Source organism: Malaclemys terrapin, chromosome 17 (assembly GCF_027887155.1).
Source record: "Malaclemys terrapin pileata isolate rMalTer1 chromosome 17, rMalTer1.hap1, whole genome shotgun sequence".
NCBI classification, from domain to species: Eukaryota; Metazoa; Chordata; order Testudines; family Emydidae; genus Malaclemys; species Malaclemys terrapin.
This window is the reverse complement of record NC_071521.1, coordinates 9,598,616-9,626,257: the sequence shown is the minus strand read 5'-3', so window position 1 is coordinate 9,626,257 and position 27,642 is coordinate 9,598,616. Positions and strand designations below refer to the sequence as shown.

At 41.8% G+C, this 27,642-nt stretch overlaps 1 protein-coding gene across 4 annotated transcripts in view; it reads right to left on the bottom strand.

Moving 5' to 3' along the window:
* The window catches only part of CCDC180 (coiled-coil domain containing 180), a 46,002-nt gene extending 18,417 nt beyond the window's left edge, over nucleotides 1-27,585 (bottom strand). Inside the window, exons 1-21 of one of the 4 annotated variants that reach the window (XM_054007863.1) lie at nucleotides 27,370-27,585; nucleotides 21,586-21,707; nucleotides 20,736-20,929; nucleotides 18,696-18,775; nucleotides 17,614-17,723; nucleotides 17,402-17,530; nucleotides 17,122-17,232; nucleotides 14,630-14,725; nucleotides 13,554-13,717; nucleotides 13,179-13,298; nucleotides 12,178-12,257; nucleotides 11,583-11,671; nucleotides 9,588-9,710; nucleotides 8,106-8,279; nucleotides 6,567-6,682; nucleotides 5,877-6,003; nucleotides 5,385-5,409; nucleotides 4,937-5,295; nucleotides 3,145-3,362; nucleotides 2,273-2,448; nucleotides 268-448 (exon numbers count right to left, since the gene is read on the bottom strand). In XM_054007863.1, coding sequence (XP_053863838.1) covers nucleotides 268-448; nucleotides 2,273-2,448; nucleotides 3,145-3,362; nucleotides 4,937-5,295; nucleotides 5,385-5,409; nucleotides 5,877-6,003; nucleotides 6,567-6,682; nucleotides 8,106-8,279; nucleotides 9,588-9,710; nucleotides 11,583-11,671; nucleotides 12,178-12,257; nucleotides 13,179-13,298; nucleotides 13,554-13,717; nucleotides 14,630-14,725; nucleotides 17,122-17,232; nucleotides 17,402-17,530; nucleotides 17,614-17,723; nucleotides 18,696-18,775; nucleotides 20,736-20,929; nucleotides 21,586-21,654 — 2,741 coding nt within the window. In that variant the 5' untranslated portion in view covers nucleotides 21,655-21,707; nucleotides 27,370-27,585. Of the gene's footprint in view, nucleotides 1-267; nucleotides 449-2,272; nucleotides 2,449-3,144; nucleotides 3,363-4,936; nucleotides 5,296-5,384; nucleotides 5,410-5,876; nucleotides 6,004-6,566; nucleotides 6,683-8,105; nucleotides 8,280-9,587; nucleotides 9,711-11,582; nucleotides 11,672-12,177; nucleotides 12,258-13,178; nucleotides 13,299-13,553; nucleotides 13,718-14,629; nucleotides 14,726-17,121; nucleotides 17,233-17,401; nucleotides 17,531-17,613; nucleotides 17,724-18,695; nucleotides 18,776-20,735; nucleotides 20,930-21,585; nucleotides 21,708-27,369 lie in introns of those variants that run through there. The other 3 variants (XM_054007864.1, XM_054007866.1, XM_054007867.1) reach the window with 3 other exon arrangements.
* Between the last annotated feature and the right edge of the window lie 57 nt (nucleotides 27,586-27,642).

Sequence of the window (27,642 nt, the reverse complement as noted above, 5' to 3'; positions counted from 1 at the left end):
CATTAGACAAAAGAACCTGGTAAAGATTGTCCCACTCAGAGTTATTGACCAGCTGAAGGTGGACAGGGCAATAATTAGGTCAAATGATCCTACCTCAGTCAAATGAGCTGCCTGGCAATCAAACAGTAAGATAAATGCTTCAAACTATCCCAGTGAGAGAATGACAATGATACCTGCTGCTGTTCATGAAATCTGGGAGAAGGCAGATTCAGGATGCAGTCCAGGAGTGGGAAACCTCACAAACCATGAGACTCACAATGTGCTTACTTTTCAGCCTTAGTGGAACTGAGGAAGATGGCCTCCATGTCCTGGATCCTTCTGCGGAAGTTCTTGCTGATGTCATTTTGGTCCTCCCGGAGTTTCATAAACTCATTTTTCTCCTTGTTCAGAGCTTCCACCACCCCTGCACAGTGACACTCCAGACGCTCTTGGTGAAGAAGCAGCTCCGCTGAGAGGAAAGGAAGTACTCTTATACGGCCATCACCTCAAGCTTGGATTGAGCCTGAGCATTACAACATGATCTATCCTGACTTCCAACACAAGTGACTATGGCTTACCCCAACAACTAGCCTCTACACTCAGTAGAAGATGTCTGGTGGTGTGAAAACTTGTAGATTTTTGGGGGGGAAGGGAGTAATCTTGTTAGTCTGTATCAGCAAAAACAATGAGGAGTACTTGTGGCACGTTAGAGCAGGGGTTGGCAACTTTCAGAAGAGGTGTGCCAAGTCTTCATTTATTCGCGGTAATTTAAGGTTTCGCGTGCCAGTAATACATTTTACATTTACAGGGGCCGGCGGATGGAACCCCAGACTGGCAGCGGGCTGAGCAGACTGGCAGCTGGGACCCCAGAGCTGGCAGCGGGCTGAGCCACTCAGCCACTGCTGGTCTGGGGTTCTGTCTGCTGGCCCCTTTCAGCCGGGGTCCCAGCTGCCGGCCCCGCCCAGCCTGCCCAGGGTTCCGTCCATCCAGGCCGGCAGCGGGCTGAACAGGGCTGGCGGTGGGGACCCCAGGCCAGCAGCAGTGTGCCACAGTAAATCAGCTAGTGTGCCGCCTTTGGCACATGTGCCATTGGTTGCCGACCCCTGCGTTAGAGACTAACAAATTTATTTGGGCATAAGCTTTCGTGGGTTATAACCCACTTCATCAGATGCAAATTTGTTAGTCTCTAAGGTGCCACAAGTACTCCTTGTTATTTTTATGTTAAATGTGAATTTCTCCCCTTTGCTCCCACGCTCTCTCCTCTCCCTCCCTTCTCAGTCACTGCTGACATCTCCACTATCCTTCCCATCACCCAGACTTGCAACCTCAGCTGGTTGGGAAATTTCTTGTCGGAATGATTGTACAACGGATAATGCTCCTTTTGCAAAGCCAAATTTTTCTGTGGGAAAATTTCAATTTTGAAAAAAAAAAAAAAAAAAAAAAGACTTTCAATTAGGAAAATCAAAATGATAGCTTCCCAGCTCTCTGCCTGAAGGGGAGCTGCAGCCAAGCTTGTGGGGAAGCAAGGAGGCTGAACGTCTTGGCTCTCCACCTGCCCAGGTCTCCGGCAGTCCAGCTGCCTCTCCAGAGGGGAAGCAGGGAGACTGAAAGACAAGGAGGCAGAGAGCTGGAGTGCTGGATATAGGAGGGAAAGAGACATTGACAAGAGCCTTCCAGGCAGCCAGACAGCAAGCTGACCTAAAATGAAATTTTTTGGAATGTCTGTCCTGTGAAAAATTTAGAGGTTTTACTTTTCGTCCCAAATTCCTATGCTTTAAAATTTTCCACAGGATAGAAATTTCAATTTCCAGCCAGCTCTAAACCTCAGTGATATCTTCAACACCTCAATCCTTCTCCTATATCCAGGCTCTTGTTAAGCATTGTCACTTCTTTCTCTAAATTTATTCTAAAATCCCCCCTTTTTCTTTTGTCTGCCATGACAAAACCTTATTAGCTGAATTTCAAAGGTACTGAGCATCCACTGTTCCTACTGACTTCAATGGGACCTGTGGATGCTCTGCATCGTTAACAATCAGCTCAGAGGGCCATTGATGAATCTCTTCTTAGTGTGAACCAGGAGGAAACAAATGTGAGCTACGAAAAAGGAAAGTTAACCCTCCCCACAATATGTAAGAAACTAGCAAGTTTAGGGTAGGAGCTAGAAAAGGCCCCTTGAACACATATTATTCCCCAATATTGAATCAATTAACACTAGCCACTGCTGTGCCCGGTTATGACTCACACCTGGAGAGCTCTAAAAAAGAGACATGCTGCCCAAAGTGAATATACGTACCAGCCCTGACATTGTGGATATCCTTTTCTATGCGCTCGCGCCTGGGCTGATGCATGTGAAGACGCAGTTGCAGCTCCGAATTCAGCTCCTCTTTCTTGGCAGTTACAATGATCCAGGAGTTGGACAAGGATTGGGCAAACCACTTCTCGAGGTGCTCAAAAAAGCAGAGGCGGATCCTATGATTGAAAAGCAAACACACTGCTTTGGGAGAGGGAGCGCATGCATGTGTGTGAGAGACAAATGATTTTATTTTGCAGAAAAACTCTTCAAAGATCTCAGTAAAAAAAAAAGAAAACAACAAGCTCTGAGGAGTCTGACTCCACTGCGATAAGGCTTCTCAACAATCGCACAACAGTGACGCTACTGTTTTGATCAAACAAAGAATGTTAGCCTGCACAACTTGTTATTCTCTTTACATCATCCTGCCATGGATTTCTCTGATATAGTTAATCCACTGCTTTTAATAGAAATGCAATTGCTAAAATGCAGAAGAGTTGGTGCTCCGTCAAAATGAAGGGTAAGAAAAGGGTCTTGGAGGGAGGGGATTCAGAGCTTTGAGCAAGGAACTGGAAGCTAGATGCTTTCAGTTCATGGCTCTGCCAGTGCTTTGTTGTGTGACTGGACAAGGCAGTAACCTTTCTGTGCCTCAGTCTTTAAAATAAGGATAACATCTTCCTCACAGATGTGCAGTGAGACTTAAACGTTTGATGGAATGCAATATAAAATGTTTCTTATTATTCTTTTCGAAAGGTCATAAAAGGGGATAGCATACAAATAACTTTTGGATGCTCATTCAAACTTTACCTCCAAACCTTCTGAGGTTTGTCAATTACTTAGGGGAAAGAAAAAAGGACAAACTACACTCTACTAACCGTTTCTTAAGCTCTGTAAAAAAGCTGTCTGGTACAAACACATTCTCCAGGTACACAGGAAGTGTTTTTTCTGCAAATTCAGCATAATAGATCTCGGAGGTCTTGGTCTTGCCTGTTTTCTCATGTCCAAGGACTGAGTAAGTGTTCCCACTAGAGGTGGTGAACACCTCTGCTATTACTTCACAGCTTTCAGCCTCACCATAATCATGGAACGGAACCTAGGAAGGTAACAGGAAATCATAATTTGTTATCTTTGCTACTGACAAGTTTTTAAAGACCTACTAACATGGGCCATACACAGGTTAATGTTGCGAACCTATGGATTTCAAGAACCATGAGCCATGTTGTCAAGTATCAGAGGGGTAGCCATGTTAGTCTGAATCTGTAAAAAGCAACAGAGGGTCCTGTGGCACCTTTGAGACTAACAGAAGTACTGGGAGCATAAGCTTTCATGGGTAAGAACCTCACTTCTTCAGATGCAAGTCTGAAGAAGTGAGGTTCTTACCCACGAAAGCTTATGCTCCCAGTACTTCTGTTAGTCTCAAAGGTGCCACAGGACCCTCTGTTGCTTTTTACATGAGCCATGTTCTGATTCCTAGTTTGGAAAACAAAGATATAATGAGCAACCAAGTTTGTGCATCTCAGCATGCTGATATTTTGCTGTTAGCCTAGCAGTGTTTGTGCAAGGCAAAAAGTAGAAGGTGGTCATTCCATTTTCTTCAATCTATAGAGAAGTGAAGAATATCCTAGTACTTCAGGGTGGTCACTAGCCTCGGGTCACCAGTACTTCTATCAGTGTGTCCAGGAATAATACAAATGAAACTTTACAGCATAGCCAGCAAAAGGTTGGCATGGTTTGGATTTTTTTTAAAGAACCTTATTAAGATGCTCTGGATAGAGATATATCCTCTTTGCTGAGTTTTATTATTATTATTTCAATCCCTTTGAAATATGAGCTGCAAATGCTCGGATATATGGGCAGAAAGGCTGTCTAGTTTCACTATAGATTTTGTAATTGCCTTTGTAGTTTTTTGTTGAAATGCTCTTTTGTAACTTCTTAGAGGGAGTTTCCTCAGCTATCCCTATGTTCCCAAAGCAATATTACAATTAGGAACTAGTGTTTCTTTCGGTCAGCTGTAAAATACATAAAGCAAAGAGTGATTTTCAGCGGAGACAACCTTTGCAAAATGCTTACTGGTTCCCAGTTGGGTTGACCTAATAGGATCATTAATGCCAAGGGATCAGAAGAATTCCAGTTCAGGATTTTGCTGCTGAAATGTGCAGAACACACACATGGCAAGGCCAGACATAGGATGAGGAACTAGTACTACACTAATTAGTTAACTTTCTTTTAATGTCTTGCCACCAACTATTCCAAGACACCCCACTCACATAAAAGGCTGTGTTACATTGAGGCAATGACCATTTAGGTTCTTCACTAAGTACAGACCTGAAAAGAAAATACTGAGATATAGAGATAGTGTTATACCATCATCTTGGGCTGACAATACTAAATGAAGGAAGGAAACAGACCCATGTCGGAAAAGTCTCTTTTCGGATGTTTCTTGGGAAAAGGACAGGAAAAGTGCATGAGGGAATGGTCATGCACTGATGTATGGGCTTCACCATCACACACAGAATCTACAGCTGCTCTAAATACCTAATGGTATATATTACAGAACATCACTAAACTAATTCAGTAAAGACCCATATGTGTTTTGGCTATATAACCATCAAAAAGATTTGCATTTGTGCTGAAGCTGATTTACCTTTATGAAGAAATTAGACCTACCTCAGACTCAGGAAGAATATCTTTCAAATAATCCATTTCTTCATACTCTTGTGCAGGACTGTCTCCATCCTCAAACCGATTTGCTTCACTTTCTGCACTGTCCTCTAAGTGTTCAGTTTCTTCACTTTCCTGAGCTGTGCTCTCCCCATCCCCTGGTTTCTCTGCTTCCTCAGTTTCTTGTACAATGCTCTCCTCATTCTCAACTGTATTTGTTTCTTCAGTTTTGTTTGTGAGACTCTCAACCTGCTGTTCTGATTCTGTACTTCCTTGTGGAAAGCTCTCAGCCTGATGCTCGGTTTCTTCAGTTTCTTGTAGAAGGCTATCCCCTGTCATCTCTGCCATATTTTCAACTTCTGAGTCTCCAATTAAAATAAGACAGAAATGTCATCAGTCATATTCCAAAGAAGCACAGATTGAAAAAATAAGACTTGTACTCTTGAGACATTACCTTGCTCTTCAAATGCAGAGCCCACCTCCCCAGGTAAGGTTGAGAAGAAAAAGAAACAAAAAAGGTACAAATTATTTGTTTAGAATAACATCAAGTTCACTTCACTTTCCAAAATTAATGTACTCCATCAGCATTTGAAAGTTCAAAGTCATAATGTACCATTAAAAGGAACTCATTTTAAAAATGTAATACAGATTTGGATGATTTTTTAATTCTAATTTTTCTGTTTTAAAATGTAGGTGAAGTTATTGAAATGTAGACATGAAAATGACAGATTTGAGACTAGGACAGAGGTAGGCATAGTGTGGGCAGATGATGCAAAAAGTCTCCCTCACTCAGCTCTGCCAATGAACCTCAGTCCTATGGTGGCCAAAACTCTCTTTCATTTGATATAATCTTTGATTGATTTGGATTTGAATGCAAGATCCCCAACAATGAAACAACAATGCATCAGCCAGATTTCAAATCATAAGACGTTTGTTTTCTTTATACCTGTTTATAGACTTCCTTCACACCAAAATACTGGCCAATGGATGAACTATAAGAAATCAATTCCTTCAGTATAGCTTCTGGGTAGGACGCTACTATCTTCACTATGTCTTGGTGAAAGGCCTCATACCTGTCAAATACCAGGTTGCTATTTAAGAGAATTCATTACATAATGTAATAAAAATTAAATGTGAACATAATATACATCTGCATCTAATATGTGATCTAGAAGTGAAGTTGTTGGCATAAATCAATTTCCTGATCTATGTAGTCCCATTATCCAAGATCTTTAATTTCCAGGGTTACTGCAACGTTCTTGTGATTAAATCATTCATTTATTATGCTAGCATATCCTTTGCACAATACAGAACACTAATGTCAACCCAAGAAATTCAAATGAAAGAAATTTTTTAAAAATCACATATTTATTTATTTGTTTGTTTTCCCCCAACTCTTTAAAAAAATGGAGTTTTGCGCCAACAGTTTTTTTGCCCACTCTGAGCAAATGCAATAAGACAGGAGAGTACATTATTTGACAGTAGTCTTCCTGAAGGTGAAGTAGCTAGTGCAATTTTGGCTCTTCTACAAATGTATTCAAAATGCAACACAAATGTGATTGGAATGGTCTTATCAAGCATTGGACATCCTTCACTCAGAAAGTGTGTCACATTTTCTACCATCCAGAATACATACCCAGCTCTAATGACATCCAGAGAAGCAAAGGCCTTTCCTAAAAGATTCTTCAGCTTTCCCTCAGAGCTTTGTGTTCTCAGTTTGTCCAAAATTATATCCAGATTAGCTTCCCTTATCTGGGCCCATATGAAAAACAAACAGTAAGCATAAAGCTGTAAGAAGCCCAAATGTTTCATATCTATTTAGGATTCAAGAAATTAGTTTCATGTACATTTCTGTATTTTAATTATACATTAGACAGTACTTAAAAGGGGCATTATTAAGGTTAACAGGCTCAAAATTTGATCTATCTTGTCTCTAATTCCTTATGTCTATTTACAGCCAGTAGGTTTTCCCCCCCAAATCAGAGGCATCAATGCCCTTTAAAAAAGAATCAGTGATCACAGCACTGTGTGTATTTGCCCATGTGTGTAAGAAAGAATAATGGAGGGAAAGCATATAAGGTAAGAGAATTTCACTTTCAAGCTTTCAAGAACTTACTGTAAATAGCTAGCACATGCCTTGTGGGAGTTACATGCATTTACTCCAAGGCTACTGCTCTTTTGCAAACACAACATTTGTCACTGGCCAAGGCAGGTGATGTGAATCCCAGCTGATCAAAACTATTCACGGCAGTGAGGCACTCCAGTGAACCACAGGAAGAGCCAAAGACTCACCTCTGCTTCTGGAGAAAATGGATGCCTCAGCTACCTCCAGAGTCTCACTGATACCTGGACTAGTCGTGGTGGCCCGGCATTTCAGGACCAAAGTAGTTACTGAAGATTCTAATGGGTAGAATTTGCCCAGGCAAAAGAACAATGAAGACTAGATAACATGTGAGAACACCTTTGTCTCAGTTCCCATCTGGGATGTCTGGCCAGGTAAATTCATCAAGCAGCACTACCTCATCCACTTCTTTGGGGCTCTATCAAGTGAGATTGTGATTGATGAACAACAGACATCCAGACTAGGCTTCTATATCCAATAATTCAGTCATCATTGGCACTTACTGCTTCCCCTGCCAAAGGCACAGGGAGATCTGGGAGACTGCACAAGACATTCCAGAAGGGGCAAATTGATCTTACACAGAGAGGGGAGGCCATGCTGCTTTCTTTCCAAAAGTTGGCAGGTATGAAAATCATTTAAAGATTCTGAACAATGCCTTCAAAATATCCTATCAAGCCACAGAGCACAAATATGATGTGATAACTCAATATACATGCATGGTTCTGTAACTGCATAGCATTTTACTTGTGAATATGCATGCAACTGTATATGAGTAATGATAAGGTTATAGTTGCTAGAGCTGGAAAATACCAATTTAGATAAATGAGATCATTCCCCTGCTAAGAATAAGATATAGTCCCCCTCAGAGGATGTATCAGATATTAGACTAATACACTTAGCAGTATGCAGCCACCTTCTAAACACAGAAACCATTAGAAACACTCCCACTTTAAGTTGTACTTGCTATAAAGGATTCTTTGAATACCAAAAGCATCTTTTTGCTAGGAAGTGCTTTCTTTATACCACACCAACGTTTTAGACTTTTGATTGTACCTGATTTAGGTTTTCATGCTTCCGCCGGCACTCATTCAGTTTCACCTGAAGTTCATTTTCTTGCTGGGACAGTTTTAGCTGATGTTCATCCCAGAGGACAATAGCTTGCTGGAAATATTTGTACAAGTCTTTGCAATCCTGTTCAATATGTTTAGCCAGATCCTCAAAGTCTCTCTAAAACAATCAAACGGATAGAACAAATTATCATTAAATTATTATTAGACTATTATCTGAGAGTAGAGATGCATGAGTAGTAGGGGGATAGCTGACTTGCCACGACTGCCTAGAGGAATCCTACAGTTACCTGATAAAGCAGAAGGTATATCAAGAATCAGAGAACACCATCTTTTTTCATGTCACTACCATCCATTCTGTTCTTGCAACTGTGCTAGTGGGAATTCCATTCCATCAACAATATAATTTCTAGCAGCACCACTTTCAATGACATATCAGACGATTAGAAGATAGCACCACAATGCTGTTTGGACGGGGGTGGGTAGGTAGTAGTCCAATACCTACTTTTCAGAAATTGGAAGCCCTTAGATATCATGACAAAGAGCAAGGCATGAGACCCTGGAAAGGTATTTAGAACCCCAGAGTGTGAAAGAACAACTGCACAGCCTCTGAATTTGAACTACTCTTTTTTCCTTTCTAGTCCTGTAAATTCAGTGAACATTTTTCTCACTACTGATAAAATCTAAAACAAAGTGCCAAAGTGGATGAGCCTTGTACATCACTTTTCAGATTATGATATTTATAACTGATATCAGTATATGTACTATAATACTTTATTATTCCAAAACAATGGATGGAAAAATAGCTTTCTAACATCTAATATTCATGTGTAAATACATCAAAATAAAACATATACATATGGCTAAAGCTCAGATCATTTACCAAACAAAAAAATATTCACGTCATCTATCGTTGGTGGATAGTACAGGAAACTCATCTCTTTTCCCATATAAATTAGCACAGAATTAGCACAGGTTAAAAACAATAGCTAGTGTAAACAAATAGAAGAGGCCAACAAAATAATAATATTTTGCACTTTACATTATGTTCCATCTTATGATCTCAAAAGGTCACGCAACAAGTCAGTGACAGAGTTGGGAATAAAAACTAGATTGTCCAATTCCCAGCTAGTACTTCAGCTAGAAGTCCATCCATCCCTCCCAAGAGCAGCAACCACAAAGTGGAGCCCTGAATCATTTAGCCATCTGGAACCTGGAGCACAACAGGCCAGTTGTTTTCATATATAGTCATTGTAAAAATAAAACCAAAAGTTATGAACTATCATTGAATCGCCGCAAGCGTCTCTACAGGATAAGAGGTCAATGATATCATTGCACACTCTCTAACAGGGCATCAGTAAAATAATGAAATGAAATGTGAAATTTTAAACCATCACAGACTGCAGGATAGATATTAGATTTGACTATTCTAAGGATGTAATAAACAGAATGGCCTTAGAAAACGTACATCCATCTGTTCCAGCTCCTGTTCAAACTGACTCTGCAGCCTTCCAACCATCTTGAAGAAGTCAGGATTCACAACTGTTTCAGCCTCTTTCTCTGTGCAAACTTTTAAACTCAACAGTTTATTCTAAAGGAAAGGAATATTATGTTATTGACATGTCCCTGGTATGCAGTGTTGTTGTAGCCGTGCTGGTCTCAGGATATTAGAAAGACAAATTAGATGATGTAATATCTTGTACTGGACCAACTTCTGCTGGTGAGAGAGACAAGCTTTCGAGCTATACAGACTCTTCTCCAAGTCTGAACCAGAAGCTCTATGTAAGCTCAAACACTTCTCTCTTACCAACACAAGGTGGTCCAATAAAAGATACTACCTCACCTACCTTGTCTCTCTAATGTACCTGGCATCCCAGTTAACATGTTGAGGTTAAACAAACTCTTTTGAACCATGTAACATGTATTCTTTTCTTTTGAACTGGTAGTTTTAGAAATAAATATCCAACTTCAGTATCTTTTCCTGAAGAAACTCTAAGTGGAGGAAAAATTAAGCTGGGAATAGGCAGTGGGTGTGCAAGGTGAGGGTATATACCCCTCCCACAGGAAGAGCACTAAGTCTTTGATGACATACTGTTTATAACAATCAGTAATAGTTTCAGAAAATGAATGCCTGTGATATTTGAGTTCTGTGATTGAACTGTAAATACTAGAAAACTGTAAATAATCGATGCTTTGTATTTACACATAGTCTGTAATCCAAAGCTCTCAAATCCCTTTACAAATGTGGATTTAAGCCTCAAAACCTCTTTATGCAGCAGGTCAGTAGTATTATCCCCATTTTAAATATGGAGAAATTGAGGTACAGAGGTTAAGTAATTTCCCCAAGGCCACAGAGCAAACCGTGGCCATGCTGGGGTCCTGACTCTCAATCTCCTAGCCTAAGTAGTGGACTCTCTTTGTAGGCCAAAAGCCTAATGGGGAGAAACTGTCTTGAGTAAATTGTATTCCATTTTGCTTATTTTGCTTTATACCCCATTTTGCTAGTTTTGAATTAGTAAGAAGAAATTGTTCTGAGTTTATTCTTTACTGATTGTGTTAATGATTGTTCTTAGAAGGACAGAAGTTTTATGGCTGTAATTATTGCCTTATTTACGTTTGGTGTGTGAGTGAAAAACGTATGGTATACTGAGTAACTGAGAAGAGACAGCTGGGCTGGATGGTCAAGAAGGGCGTGGAGCGGCACCAACTTTATTATCAGAATCACCCAGATGGCAGATGGACGACTCTAAAGCAAAGGCATACACCCCAGCGTCAAGATAAGGAGTTGAGCCAGAGGGACAAGATAAGAAACAGCTGCGGATCCTCCCGGTAAGCAACCTTGAATACCTCGTGAATGACAGCTCCAGTGTAACACAGCACGGTCCATAGACTTGTATGGGAACTTATTACTATAAAAGAAGGGTGTATTGCCATGGGACTTTGGGTTCGTTCTGCATCAACATCGGAGCTTCGAATGTGTTCAACAGAGGCCCAGCTCCCCTCCCTCGTGTGCAGTTTCAGCTGGCCACTGGAACTGACAGAGCAACACTAAGGATTGGTGACTAAGATCCAGCTACAGAATCTTTTGGTGTGTGCGTGTGCATGTGAATGGAAGCATATGCTGATTTTAATGCTTAAATTGTACTCTCAATAAATGCGGCGTATTGCCTTATCCCCTTTAAAAAGATTCCGTGTGATTCTTATAAGCATAGCATCTTCCCTCCACTAAATTAGTATTTGTTGCTGCTATTCTACATGTTCCAAATACAAATGCCACGTTATTGTGAAGAAAAGTACATAACATCATTTTGACTAACAGGATGAAAGAGAACTTTGTGAGTAATTTGGGTTGTCATGCTGAAATAGTGGGTCTCAAACCAGACATTATACTGGATGATCTGCTCCTACCAAAATCCTTCATTGGGTCTCTAAATTCAGCAACTTTCATTCTCATGACACTGACCTTGCATAGCTGTACATTGTCCAAACATTCCTGGCAAACTCTCTCATATTGGATGCGAATTATCATCATATGCTGCACATTATGGGTGTCTTTAAAAAAGAAGGAAAGGAAATAAGAGTCCAGTGTGAAGACTTCACCATTTCACATTGTAGCACATGTGAATATGAACAGTTGTGTCTAGCCTCACTCTACCCTAGTGGCATGCTTGACTCATGTATGGGCATTACCAGCCTATACCACAAGGTTGCCTCTACCCAAATTTTTTTTCCATTATGCTTGGTAATGGTGAACTGTTATTTTTATTACATTCTAACACTGTCTGTGCTGCTAAACAGGCTACAAATATCAAAACAGTTCCTGCCTGGAAAGTTTATAGTCTAGAAGACACACATATAGAAAGACAAGGCATACTGCAAAAATTAGAGGATGGAAACACTTTAGATAATTTTTTTTCTCATTCTAAAGAGAAAAAAACCTGAGAGACCAAGATCAGGACAGCATATGTATGTACAGACACACAGTACAGTTCAATCATGGCCTTAGAAATAAAATGATTGCTTAAATCCCAATTCATTGTCGTGAATTCCTTGCTTACCTATATACTTGTTTAAAGCCACAAGAGATTCGTACCATTCATTTATCTCAGCTTTTGAATGTGTCGGAGGCAACAAATCACTATCAAAATAGGAAACGAGACACAATGTCATACATAATCCATTCCAGTTCTCAATGGGTTAAAACTGTGAAGTAGTATAATAGCACTATTGTTTTTCCACATTTTGTTTGTTAGAAGACAGATTTTCAGCCAAATCAGCAAGGCAAAACCATAGAGATGCCTGCAATTTCTGCAAAAAAGCTGCCTTCTGGAAAATGGGTGAATTGTTATCTGTTTAGTTGCTATATTAATTTTAAAATGAAAAGGAATCATTACTTTAAAATTACAATCTTTTAATAGGTTATACACATAGCAACTTTTCTGGTTTAGAATGGAAGGTGTCCCAGATATACAGTATGAGATTTCCTTTGTCTCCTCTGCTGATTATTTACTATATACTAAATTCTCACACCATTCCCAAGAGAGGCACTCAAACGTTTCAGTCAGGCCAAGTTAGGGTTATGGGATTTTCACCTACCCATTCATCCTGACTTGCCACTATTTATACTGTACTTTCAGAGCCACTGATTTCTCTTCTTTAGAGTTTTTACATCAGGCTTATTCAAAGAAATTTGGGGTCTGATAAATCATGTTCGCTAGGTGCCCCCCCCCCTTCCATTTCACTTTATCTACATGGATGTTACAGACATTTTGGGGGCCCGAGCTCCAGTCCCTGGTACAATTGTCCCCCCTTTCCCTCCTTCTTATCATCTCTGTACATCACTACTTGCAGCTACTTGACGTTGCTAATAATGAAACATTTAATGACCCCTTCATTCAACACAATCTGCCCATTGAAAACCATGAGCATCACCTCACCGGTGAAAGATAAAAAGAAGTTTGGGGGCTCATTTAGTACTCTGTTGGTCCATTTTACAGTGGTAAATCAGGTGCATTATTCACTATAGCAAGAAACATTTTTTCTGTCTCTCGCTTCATACCAAAGTACTTGCAGAAGCTCCATTCTCTTTCTACTAAGTGAAATCTGGTCCTTTATCATGTTCTCCAAGTCTCTTTTTACAGCTGTGGGTTCCTTTACCTCCTTCCTTGCCATAAATTCTCTGCAGGACACAAGTAACCATTTGAATAAAGATATGTTTGGGACAATCTGTATCTTGACATCTAAAAGTTATTTTGAACCAGATAGATTTAACCCCAGTCACTAAAAAGGAGCATAAATGCCAACATAATTCCTTGAACACTTTTAGCTTTACAAAGAGAACAGAATCAAAGATTATTTTGTAACAAACACAAATGGGGTCTTGTCATTTAGTTTTAATCCTACTAAAAATATAATCTGTTGCAGAAGTATGGACCTGAAACTGCGAACCACATAGTCCTTCTGTATGATTTTCCAGTCCTTCAGCCTCTCTTGCCACTTGAGCCATTGAGACAGCTCCCTCTTCAGGTCTGCCTCCATCAGATTAACAAACAACTTGGCTATTGCCCTCTGATTGGCTAGGAGGGCTTGGTTTATCATCTGTGTATTAGAAGATACAAAGAGGAATAAAGGGCAGCCCAAAGCATACAAAAATTTGACAGCTATTGTTTTTTAATCCAGTGGGGAAATGAGGAGTATTTTGTACAATACAGAACACTCCTCCTAAATTGGGATGACTGATTTGTTTGAAGAACAGCACTGAACAAATCAAGAAGTCACAGATTCAGACATAGCACAATAATAGCCATATGCAATTTGAGAGGGTTTTAGACTTCCTCTGAAGCACAAGGTATTAGACAGTGATGACCTTGTCTACGGTCAGGAAATCTCCCATGGCTGTGGAGCTGCAACAGTGGGAGATTTCTTGAAAACTTCCATCTTAGGCACAGCCTTAGAGGCAGGATACTAGACATAATGACCCAGTTGTATGATCCAGTAAGGTAAATGCTATAAATATAAAAATATGTTGAAAGAAAAGCCTTCACACAATATGCCCAGTTGAATTACACGAGTGAGCAAATGCTCTGATTTTGATCATATCGCTGTCAGCACTTAGCTTGAGGGAACAGTATATATTAAAAGTGAAGGATGTTTTCTTTCCCTAATAGACAGTAACAAGGTATAGAAAATGGACCTATATATTTCAGAATGGAATGATTTGTTGAGTGCTGGAAAATACTGATGTATGTCAGAGAGATAAGACAGCACCTGCATGGAGGAAACTGCAGGTGAAAAAAGTTATGAGAAATGATGATTCAGCTCTTGTATCTTTTCATTGTTAAGGAGGTATGATAAGTTTGAAAGAGGGGTAGAAGAGTGACTAACACTTCCAGACTGAAAGAGGAAGAAAATTAATCACTCCTTACAGTACAGGGAATATTCCATCTTGCTACTTTCTCTATAGCTTCTCAGACAAATGAATGACTGCATATATCAATATGAAAGATTTACCATGGCTTCAGTGTGTATGAACCTGTGCACATCAGAGAGTGAGAGATAAGAAATATCCTCCAGAATCTTGGTATATTTCCTCAGTAAATCTTTTATCTGGGAAACCAAAGGAAAGAGAAAAAAGAAAGAGCCCAAAAAGTCAGTATTTCTTAAGATAAGTGATCTGAAATAAGACATAGATGTTTTGTTTCTTTAAAAAAAAAAAAAAAAAAATTCAGTTAACTGAAATACACAGTCATAGCACAGATTCAAAGCTGGATGTATGACTTAAAATAAAACAAACTATTGTATTTTTCTTCTAAAATGTGATACCGTTAATAAAAACATGGCTGTATCAAACATTTTAGTAAGAATTACTAAAATCAACTGCTTCTTAATATACGTCACCCTTTAGATCAGTGGTTCTCAACGAGGGGTGTGTGTACCCCTATGGGTACACAGAGGTCATCTGGGGGAGGGAGGAAGGGGGAACCATCAACTCATCTAGACATTTGCCTAGTTTTACAACAGGCTACATAAAAAGCACTAGCGAAGTCAGTACAAACTAAAATTTCATACAATGACTTGTTTATACTGCTCTATATACTATACACTGAAATAGAAGTACAATATTATATTTCAAATTGATTTATTTTATAATTATATGGTAAAAATGAGAAAGTCAGCAATTTTTCAGTAATAGTGTGCTGTGACACTTTTGTATTTTTATGTCTGATTTTGTAAGCAAGTAGTTTTTAAGTGATGTGAAACTTGGGGTACATAAGAAATCAAACTTCTGAAAGGGGTACAGTAGTCTGGAAAGATTGAGAGCCACTGCTGTAGATCACTGCAGACAGGTTGCAAGCCAAGTCAAACATTTGAATCAACTTCCTGTTAGACATTTACAGCCAAATCTCAGGCCCCATTTAAACAACAGCACTGGGCACACAAGCCTCTTACTGCTGTATATGTGTCGCTAAGGCACAGGACTGGAAGTCAAACAATCTGAGCTGTATTTCTGGCACTGTCACAACCTCCTGTGTGGCTCTGGACAACTCATCCAACTCTCTGATCCTCAATTTACCCACTTGTAAAATAGGAATATTATTCCCCCGTACATCACAGAGGTGTTGTGAGGAGATTCTTAAATAGGGATAAGAAAGTAAGGCACTTATTTGTCCCATTAGTATAGCATCTGAGCACTTCATAAGTTTTAATGTATTTATCCTCACAACCCCTCTGTGAGATGGGGAAATACTAGTATCTCCACTTTACAGACAGACCTAGGACCCAGAGAGAATAAGTGACTTGCTCAAGAGCGAAAAGGAAGTCTTTTGCAAAGCAGGAAACTGAAACTAGGCCTTCCATATCCCTGGCTTGCGCCCTAACCAATGAGTGTTTTCTCGCTAAACACTTATACCATAAGTTTTTCATCTGTAAAAGATACTATTGTATCTTTTTAAAAGAGCTTTGAAAAGATGGGCAATATCATTATCTCCATTTTACTGATGGGAAAAGCGAGGCACAGAGCAGTTTCATGGCACATAGGTAAGGCGCTATATGCCTGATCCTGATACATGCAATGACTTTTTATTATGAACAGTATTGTATTTCATATTTTGATACGGTTCGTATGAAAGACTGGCAAAACAAATAATAGGTTAAGTGATAACCTAATGTTGAAGCTTGAAGTAAAACTGTTCATTATCAATGTTACAGGAGATCTAACATACTTCAGAAGACAGGTACTTAAGTGCCACGGATTATTTTGTTTGTTTACTTGTTTCCATCATGTATGGAATTATTCAGTGACTGACTCATTACAGCCAGGCTTCTTTCTTTTCCCAGGTTCCTCAGGAATAAGTTGAGAAAGATATAGCATGGGTGAAAGAAAAATAGCAGTCCTGATGAGTTGAGAAGATTCTGTTGTTGACATTGGTTCCCACTGTAATACTAGCATGTGTTTTTGTATGCAACCGTTTGCATATGTGCCTAGAGTGAAGCATTTTATAAATCCAGATAAATAAAAGATGAGCAACCCTTCTTTTTAAAGAAGTTTCTATTGCTTAAAAGGCTGGAAATGTTACACTGGTAGTCACAATGGCTAATCAGATAGTACATAGAAGTTACTAGTGGTGGTGTTTTATTTGCATGCTAACAAATACTTTAGGGTCTGATCATGGTTTTACGCTAGAACAACCAACCAGCGGCAGAAGGAAGAATCAGACACCTCACATACACCTACATGGCCTCTTCATGTCTCTGCTGCAGGTGCTGGGACTGGGGAGGGAGGAAGCAGAGGCTGTGAATGTGGTACACATCTCTCCCCACTTGTGCAGGTGGGTAGAGAATGACAGGATAATCCCGCAAAGGAAGGCAGTAATCTGCTACTGGTCAGGGTCTGTAGCAGAATACTACCCATAGGGAGCAAGTTGTTACGTGCTCCTTACCCAGGGTTAGGAACAAATTCTTAATCCAGCAATTAATTAATAACCATTCAAACTTTAGCTCACTTTCTCAGCTCGAGCCACTTCAAGCTTTATTAAGGTTTCATCCATCTCTTTAATCCACTGCCTTCTATACAAAGACTCCTGGGAGATGGCATCCCATAACTCCCCAAAACTCTGTAAGAAGAAATGTAATGTCAGTCCCATTGAAAAACTAAAAATGAAAAATACGACTGCAGCAGGAGGTAGAAATAGACATTATATATATACACATGGCAAGAAAAGAAAAAAGGAGAGACGAGGGCTTGAGCTAGAGAATTAGATTAAATCAAATACACTCCCTTACTGTGATTGAAAAGGCTTCCAGATCAGTGTCACTTTCAATCTTTTTGAACAGAAGTTCAATAGCTCTATCAGATTCTGACAGTTTTGTCAAAAGCAACTTTCCAGACTCCAAAATGAATGGTTCCATTTCCTAAAACAGGCAGGTATAGGAGTCAGATATTGGGTACTAGGCCTTGACACTTATGTAACACTCCAGACTACCTAGCGTCTCACCCTCCCAATGCAGGCTAACTCCTGCTGTAACACAGCCACTGCTTCATTATGACGGCCTCGTCTGCGCTCTGAGAGGCGTTCAATGATATTGCTGTTTGTCTTCTCAGGAACTGCCGAGGAAGAAAATAAAGATGATGCAGACTGGATGTGTTGCTGCAGAATGTCTAATGTAGCCACCAACGCATTATCAACATTAAGATCTCTGGGCTTTGTGCAACAGGAAAGATCCTTACACAATACCAAAGGGCACAGATTATAATAGCACTCTGCAATTATACAGCACTTTTTATCCTATGATGCCAAAACACTTTGAAGACATTTATTAAGTCTCACATTCCCTCTGTAAGGTAGGCGAATATTATCTCCATTTTCACAGATGGGGAAAATTATGCCAAAGAGCTGTTAAGTGACTTGCCAAATAGTAAAGACACAGAACAGAACCCAGGAAATACTGATGCCCATTCCCCTGCTCCAGCCTCTAGAAAACGTTGTCTTTAATTTTCACACATGAACAAGTTTTTGAGTGAAAAACTCAGAGGGAAGCTTGAACCAATATTAATGCAGTATCACATAATTATCTGGAGAATATTTGCAGTGGAGAAAGGCAGGGGCCCTTGGTATACAATGGAAAGATATGGATTTTAATAGGTGACACACTATGTGAGATATGGGAGCTCTATGATATATTTGCCCATTATTTTTTAACAAAACAGTGCTAAAGTGCTTTTCATATCACAGAAAGTCTGCAAGGGTAAAGGTTAATACATATTATATTGTAAAGAATGGTTCTCTGAAAGCCAAATACTGATTTTTAATGTTTGTTATTAATATTTGTTTCTGTAATAGACAAAAGCACACAAACTATTAAATTCACTCCTCAGATAAACAGGTGAAACTCCACTGACATCAAAGGACTTGGGCTTGCTTATATTAGGGCTGAATTTGACTCTATGTCTATACATTCTGAATAATCAAACAAGTACAAAAATACAATAAATGTTTCTGTGATTATTCCCTCCCCTCCATCTGGGAAATTCCTAAAGTATCATAAAAGATAACAAGTTTAAGTTAGTAAAATTTACTAATGAAATCACTGAGGCCTCTGACTTCCCGGGCTGCAATCACATCTTCACTTTCTTGAGCTTTTCGAAATGTAATTTCCCTGAAATAGAAACAGAGATGAAAGCCTTGACCTATGCCATACAAGGAAAAGTAGGGATCTCCAAAAGGCATGCTTCACATTTTGTAAATTAGATTCATTTCCAAAAAATCTAAATGACCATAAGCATCATCACAACTTTAGTGAATTTGGAGGGGCTAGTGTTTCACAGAATGAATGTTATTTTCCTAGATGAAGTGGGCCAAATTAATTAATTATCATAGCTCATTTGGTGAAAACAACCCAAAATACGATGACATAACATCAACAAATCCCAGATTTAAATACATACTAACTATAGAGGCAATCTGCAAAAAGTAAGGCAAGCTTTAGGCAAAAGTACTTGAAACTAAAACATTTTTCTGCCCTCTGACTCTTCCATTCAGTGGGGCACAATGTATTTCTCTATTTGGTTGTTCGATAAAAAGAAAACACTAGTTGGATAGACTGTTTGCATCACTTCTAAAACTATCATCTTCTTATGTGCTGCTATGAGAGCGATGACCAATTCTCAATTAGGACAGATCTGACTTCCCTCACAGATAACAGGTATTTGCCAGCAGGAACATCTCTCACGTGTTTTACAAATGCATTGGAGACAGAAACCTTTCATGGGGGGTTAAAATGTGTCAGTTTTGTTAATGCAGGTATCACTTTTGTACAACTTGGATTTTAATTTTACTTCCACTTCTGGTCATGGCTATGGTCACACACTGAACAGCATATTGGTTCTCTTTCAGTGATTTTCCAGATGCGATATTCTTACTTTACAAGTTCAAAGATTATTTTGCTCATTGCAAAGTCCACCTAGGACCTGTAAATCCAACTATGATCTCTCCCCCTCTTACATCTTGACTGTTAATAGAGATTCTGCAATTAGAATTTAGCAGACACTTTGTTCAGGATGCATGAAGCAGAACAGAATATTTTAATTCTTCCGAAGCTGATTTACACCAATGGACTAACAGAAGTAGAATTTTGTTCATAGTTAATAGGTGCATCAGATTTAAAGACATACAAAACATTAATCTATTTAGCAAGGAACCCTTTTCACATAGTCACTTTTCTAAAAATAAATGCAATTTAAAGTAAGACCAATGAAAATTGTGCATAGTTCTAGACCATTTTAAATAAAAAAGTAGTACAATACCTTTTAAAAATGAAAACCATAATATGCAGCCCTCTACAAACATTGAGTAATTAATCCTCACAAATCCATGTGCAGTAGGCCAGTATTACCCCTCTTTACAGCTAGGAAAACTGAGTTACATGGAAGTTGAGTAATTTGCCCAATGCTACAGAGGGAGTTTATTGCCAGAACCACGATTAAAATTCAGGGAGTTCCTAGCTTTCAGTCCCATGCTCAAACCTCACTGCTCCTTTTTGACCTGAGCAGCTAGGGCCAAAATGTGGGGGTCTAGTGGGTTGTTTTGGTTAGGAGGAGAAATTGATGTTGGAGTCAGGTCTTTCTTTGATGCAATCCTGTTTATTTACAAAGCATGTACGAAGTCCTGTTTCCCTCAACACAGCAGGTGACAGTTTCTTTGCTCACAGTTCAAAGCCCCTTTCCAGCTAGCACTTAGACCAAAAGTTCTCTCGCTAGGCCTGTCTCAGGGCCACATTCCCAGTGCTTGCTCTGGCTGCATCCTTGGCTTTCTGCTATTTTTCTCCCGGCTTCTCTGCTGTTTCTTTTTCTCCTCCTCTCACAAAGACAGACACACACACTTCCACCAAACAATACCTAGTGACAGCCCTCCACCCACATGTGCCTTTGCTTTGGGTGGTGACATGTACCTTTGTTCTGGGTGGAAGCTGCTATTGTTTCAGCTGGTTCCATAAAGGAGCTTAACTGTTTCTTACATGTATCAGTAATGAAGGTTGGCTGTGATACCCGCTAGTTTCAAAGAGGTTTAACCCAACCTATAACCATATATAATTATAAATGTATACTTCCAATCTATACCTGTACAACACTGGATTTTCAGTGAAGTCATCATTGGGCATTCCCTCAACCCATTTCTGCTGGCGATGAGATAACAGTCCTTTCCCAGCACACATTTCCAAGTCCCTAACCACAGGAATCCTTCCACTGTTCATAGGAAACTTATGTTGCTCTGCCTTGTTTCTCACTTCCTCCAGAGAGCGTACTAAGTTCACCTTCATAAAAACATAATCAAGGTGTTAAAATTCTCAGTAATCCACTGAAGGCAGAGAAGATCAAAGAAGCTGCACTGAATAAAAGTGGCTGAATAGGAGATAAAGTAATAAACAATTCTTTGCACTTATTTTTGTGCACACTTTGCACTTTCATCCAAGGTTCTTTACAAAATGAGCAAGAACATCCCCCTTTTAACAGATGGGGAAACCGAGGCACAGAAAGGTTATGTGACTTGCTTAAGGTCACACAGCAAGTCAGTGGCAGAGTCAGGAACAGAAATTAGGCAACCCTGACTTCAAGTCCCATGCTCCAACCACTAAGCCATGCTGATTTTCCTTTTAAAAATTAGACCAGCTGTATACACTAGCCAAATCCTTCTGAGTCTGGCAAACTAAGCCTCTGAATTTATCCATCATTGCCATGTCATTAACATAGCACATTTTAGCTTTGGCAAATACATTCTGAGGTTCAAAAGATACAGAGCAGGACCTTAAAAGGTTTGTTGGGGAGGGCACCCTGATGACATTAAAATTATTTTCTGCTAAAACAAACCAAAAATCCAAAAGGTCCAAATTCATCTCTGGTCTAACTCTACTGAATTCACAACAGCAAGAACAAAACAATACATTTGGCTTAGACTCTGATGTTTCTGTACCTCATCGTCGAAGATCTGCCTGTAGACTTTCCCACTGGGGACAACACGTACTGCTCCCACCAGCACCATGTTGCGAAGTGCTCCGTTGTTGGCTTGTTTGCAGAACAATTTCCTTGCACCAACTTGGGGGAGGGGGCACAGAGAGAAGGAGGCATGAGAATTAAATCTTTAAAAGAACACCATCAACTTTAGAATTAGACATCGATCTGAAAAATTTGCACCTTTATATCATTATAAATATACACCACAATTACTATAACTTAAAGATGGAAAAATACTGGTGGTTTCTTTACTTTGTGCATTTGACAGGACTGCCCTGGGTGGGGATGAGACTTGCCTATCACCTAGCTATTCTGCAACACCCCACAAGGGCTATTCCAGCAGGCAAGCAAATTGGTAAATAAGCCCAATGGACTGTGATGGGATGTTAGATGGGGTGGGATCTGAGTTACTACAGAGAATTCTTTCCTGGGCCTCTGGCTGGTGAGTCTTGCCCACATGCTCAGGGTTTAACTAGGGTTACCATACGTCCGGTTTTTCCCGGACATGTCCGGCTTTTCGGCAATCAACCCCCCGTCCGGGGGGAATTGCCAAAAAGCCGAACATGTCCGGGAAAAATACCAGCCAGGCACTTCCTCTCCCGTGGCTGCTCTGCTCCTCCCCTGACTGAGGCTAGGTCTATACTACCCGCCTGAATCGGCGGGTAGAAATCGACCTCTCAGGGATCGATTTATCGCGTCCCGTTGGGACATGACAATCGATCCCCAAATCGGCGCTCTTACTCCGCCAGCGGACGTGGTAGTAAGCACCGCCGACAGAAAGACGCAGAAGTCGATTTTGCCGCCGTCCTGACAACGGGGTAAGTCGGCTGCGATACGTCGAATTCAGCTACGCTATTCACTTAGCTGAGTTTGCGTATCTTAAATCGACTCCCCCCTGTAGTGTAGATGTACCCTCAGACTTCGGCTCTGTTTAAGAGCCAAGCTGCTCGAGCCAGCGCTACCGGCTTCGGGCAGCCCCCGTGCCTCCGGACCCTGCGCCGCCGGAGCAGAGCAGCTGGAGCCGGGGAGGAGAAGTGCCCGGCCGGGGGCGCAGGGTCCGAAGGCATAGGGGCTGCCCGGAGCCCGCGTGCTACCGGCTTCATGGTTTGCCGGGCAGCCTCCAGACCCTGCACCCCTGGCTGGGCGCTTCCCCTCCCAGGCTCCAGCTGTGCTGGGGAAGCACCGGCCGGCGGCGCAGGGTCTGGAGGCTGCCCGGCAAACCGTAAAGCCGATAGCGCTCGGGCAGCCCTTTTCGCGTGGCTGGGAGGGAGGAGGGGAGTTAGGGCGGGGACTTTGGAGAAGGGGTGGGGAAAGGGCGGAGTTGGGGCGGGGCCGGGGGGTGGGAAAGGGGTGGGGCTAGGGGCCGTGGAGTGTCCTCTTTTTTTATTTTTTAAATATGGTAACCCTAGTTTTACTGATCGCCATATTTGTGGTTGGGAAGGAATTTTCCTCCAGGGCAGATTGACAGAGGCCCTGGGGGTTTTTCGCCTTCCTCTGCAGCGTGGGGCACGGGTCACTTGCTGGAAGATTCTCTGCACCTTGAAGTCTTTAAACCATGATTTGAGGACTTCAATGGCTCAGACGGAGGTTTGATACAGGAGTGGGTGGGTAAGATTTTGTGGCCTGCATTGTGCAGGAGGTCAGACTGGATGATCATAATGGTCCCTTCTGACCTTGAAGTCTATGGGGCAATTTTCATGGTTCTCTAATCTGTACCAGGCATCAGGGCAATCCCAGGCAGCCCCCAGGATAGGAAAAGCATCTTGTCCTCATTGCCTCTCCCAGTCCATAAACTTAAACTCAGCATTGGCACAGGGGTGGATTTGGGTTTCTGGGTGTAGGCAGTTTTGTCCTTGAAAGACCCTTAATAAACAGGGGAACAGAAAAGTTTATACGTTTTTAATTAATTTTTAAAAACTCAAGACAAACTGTTAAAAGCACACTAAGAAACAGATATACTTTGAAGTCAATAAAAAAAATTCGAGTTGCCATTATCCCATTTAAGAGAGAAATTGTTCCTCACTGAAGGCTTTTAAAAAAAAATAATTACATAGGCCCTGATCCCGTAAGTGACTTCATGAGAGTGGATCCCTGTGCCTACATAGTCTCACTGAAATCATTGGGATCCACACAGGCACAAGGATCTGCCAGGCAGAGTCACCTGCAAGATCAGGGCTTTAAGAGAAATGTTATGAAAAGCTTCTACCTACAGAAACTCAAAAAACAACAAGGAGTCTGGTGGCATCTTAAAGATTTATTTGGGCATAAGCTTTCATGGGTAAAAAACCCACTTCTTCAGATGCATCAAAAAACAATGACGATGACCATCCCGAAAACTATTAATGAAGACCACAGCTGTGAATTTCCAGCGTTTCTTCCATAACCTATCAGAGGGGTAGCCGTGTTAGTCTGAATCTGTAAAAAGCAACAGAGGGTCCTGTGGCACCTTTGAGACTAACAGAAGTACTGGGAGCATAAGCTTTCGTGGGTAAGAACCTCACTTCTTCAGATGCAAGTAACGGAAATCTCCAGAGGCAGGTATATATCAGTGTGGAGATAACGAGGTTAGTTCAATCAGGGAGGGTGAGGTGCTCTGCTAGCAGTTGAGGTGTGAACACCAAGGGAGGAGAAACTGTTTCTGTAGTTGGATAGCCATTCACAGTCTTTGTTTAATCCTGATCTGATGGTGTCAAATTTGCAAATGAACTGGAGATCAGCAGTTTCTCTTTGGAGTCTGGTCCTGAAGTTTTTTTGCTGTAAGATGGCTACCTTTACATCTGCTATTGTGTGGCCAGGGAGGTTGAAATGTTCTCCTACAGGTTTTTGTATATTGCCATTCCTGATATCTGACTTGTGTCCATTTATCCTCTTGCGTAGTGACTGTCCAGTTTGGCCAATGTACATAGCAGAGGGGCATTGCTGGCATATGATGGCATATATAACATTGGTGGACGTGCAGGTGAATGAGCTGGTGATGTTGTAGCTGATCTGGTTAGGTCCAGTGATGGTGTTGCTGGTGTAGATATGTGGGCAGAGTTGGCATCGAGGTTTGTTGCATGGGTTGGTTCCTGAGTTAGAGTTGTTATGGTGCGGTGCGTGGTTGCTGGTGAGAATATGCTTAAGGTTGGCAGGTTGTCTGTGGGCGAGGACTGGCCTGCCTCCCAAGGTCTGTGAAAGTGAGGGATCATTGTCCAGGATGGGTTGTAGATCACTGATGATGCGTTGGAGAGGTTTAAGCTGAGGACTGTAGGTGATGGCCAGTGGAGTTCTGTTGGTTTCTCTTCTGGGCCTGTCTTGTAGCAGGAGGCTTCTGGGTACACGTCTGGCTCTGTTGATTTGTTTCTTTATTTCCTTGTGTAGGTATCGTAGTTTTGAGAATGCTTGGTGAAGATCTTGTAGGTGTTGGTCTCTGTCTGAGGGGTTGGAGCAGATGCGATTGTACCTCAGTGCTTGGCTGTAGACGATGGATCGTGTGGTGTGACCGGGGTGGAAGCTGGAGGCATGAAGGTAGGCGTAGCGGTCGGTGGGTTTTCGGTATAGGGTGGTGTTAATGTGGCCATCGCTTATTTGTACGGTGGTGTCCAGGAAGTGGACCTCTCGTGTAGATTGGTCCAGGCTGAGGTTTATGGTGGGGTGGAAGCTGTTGAAAGCATGGTGGAATTCTTCCAGGGCCTCCTTCCCATGGGTCCAGATGATGAAGATGTCATCAATATAGGGTAGGTAGAGAAGGGGCATGAGTGGACGAGAGCTGAGGAAGCGTTGTTCCAGGTCAGCCATAAAAATGTTGGCATATTGTGGGGCCATGCGGGTGCCCATAGCGGTGCCACTGGTCTGGAGGTATATATTGTCACCAAATTTGAAATAATTGTGCGTGAGGATAAAGTCACAGAGCTCAGCAATAAGTTGTGCTGTGTCATCATCAGGGATACTGTTCCTGACAGCTTGTATTCCATCTGTATGTGGGATGTTTGTGTAGAAAGCCTCTACATCCATGGTGGCTAGGATGGTGTTTTCTGGGAGGTCACCATTGCATTGTAGTTTTCTCAGGAAATCTGTGGTGTCACGAGATAGCTGGGAGTGCTGGTGGCGTAGGGTCTGAGTAGGGAGTCCACATATCCAGACAGTCCTTCAGTGAGAGTGCCAATGCCCGAGATGATGGGGCGTCCAGGATTTCCAGGTTTGTGGATCTTAGGTAGTAGATAGAATAACCCCGGTCGGGGCTCTAAGGGTATGTTGATTTGTTCCTGTGTTAGTGTAGGGAGTGTCCTGAGTAGATGGTGCAGTTTCTTAGTGTATTCCTCAGTGGGATCTGAGGAAAGCGGCCTGTAGAATTTGGTATTGGAGAGTTGTCTGGCAGCCTCCTTCTGGTAGTCAGACCTGTTCATGATGACAACAGCACCTCCTTTATCAGCCTCTTTGATGATAATGTCAGGGTGGTTTCTGAGGCTGTGGATGGCATTGCGTTCTGCACGACTTAGGTTATGAGGCAAGCGATGTTGTTTTTCCACAATTTCTGCCTGTGCACGTCGGCGGAAGCATTCTATGTATAGGTCCAGACTGTCATTTCGACCCTCAGGAGGAGTCCATGTGGAGTTCTTCTTCCTGTGTTGTTGGTGGGAGGGTATCTGTGTATCAGTGCGCTGTTCAGTGTTATCATGAAAGTATTCTTTGAGTCGGAGGCGGCGAAAGTAGGCTTCCAGATCACCACAGAACTGTATCATGTTCGTGGGGGTGCTGGGGCAAAAGGAGAGTCCCCGAGATAGGACAGACTCTTCTGCTGGGTTGAGTGTGTAGCTGGATAAATTGACGATATTGCTACACCAATACACATGACGATCTACACCAGCAACACCATCCCTGGACCTAACCAGATCAGCTACAACATCACCGGCTCATTCACCTGCACGTCCACCAATGTTATATATGCCATCATATGCCAGCAATGCCCCTCTGCTATGTACATTGGCCAAACTGGACAGTCACTACGCAAGAGGATAAATGGACACAAGTCAGATATCAGGAATGGCAATATACAAAAACCTGCAGGAGAACACTTCAACCTCCCTGGCCACACAATAGCAGATGTAAAGGTAGCCATCTTACAGCAAAAAAACTTCAGGACCAGACTCCAAAGAGAAACTGCTGATCTCCAGTTCATTTGCAAATTGGACACCATCAGATCAGGATTAAGCAAAGACTGTGAATGGCTATCCAACTACAGAAGCAGTTTCTCCTCCCTTGGTGTTCACACCTCAACTGCTAGCAGAGCACCTCACCCTCCCTGACTGAACTAACCTCGTTATCTCCATAACCTAGATTCTAGACAGCAGAGCCTCACTGATTTGCGCTGATGGCCCAGCAGCTATTGCGGGTTACAACATTGTCACATTTCGTAAGTAAGCGATCAGAACACATCGCACTTGGGGAGTTGGTTGCATCAGGTGTGCCTTCCTTTTAGATCTGTTAGGAGACTTCAGAGGACTGCATGTGTCATACAGGACAGGGTGTGAATATCATGGAGACCGAGTGATATAAACCCACATGCGAACGCTCTTCCCACGGTGCAGTTTACCCCCACAGCTCCTAGCAAGACACCTCCCCCCTCGGCTCTTGCACCTTTGCTGAGAAATGGGAGGAGGCCGCTAGCGCTGGAGTGAAATTAATTGGGCTTGTGGATTAGAGAAACGAGAAGCAGCGAGGTTCTGATGCTCTGAGATGGCGACGGGGAGGGAATTCTACCAACCTCCAGGCAGGACCAGAGCGGGGCGCACTCTACCATCCCCCCAGCAGAGACAGGGGGTCACTCTCCCTAGCACCCCTTCCCACAGCAGGACGGGGCCGGTTCATCTCTCCAGCACGCTACTACCTGAATAGCCGCCCAGCTCCCAGCGCAGCTTCCCGGCTAGGCCAAGAGTCTCCTCGTCTCCATGGTAACCCCGGGCACAGGAGACAGACCGAGCGCGAGAGCTCCTCTTCTCGCGAGACCCTTTAAACTGGCACGAGTTCTCGAGCGGTT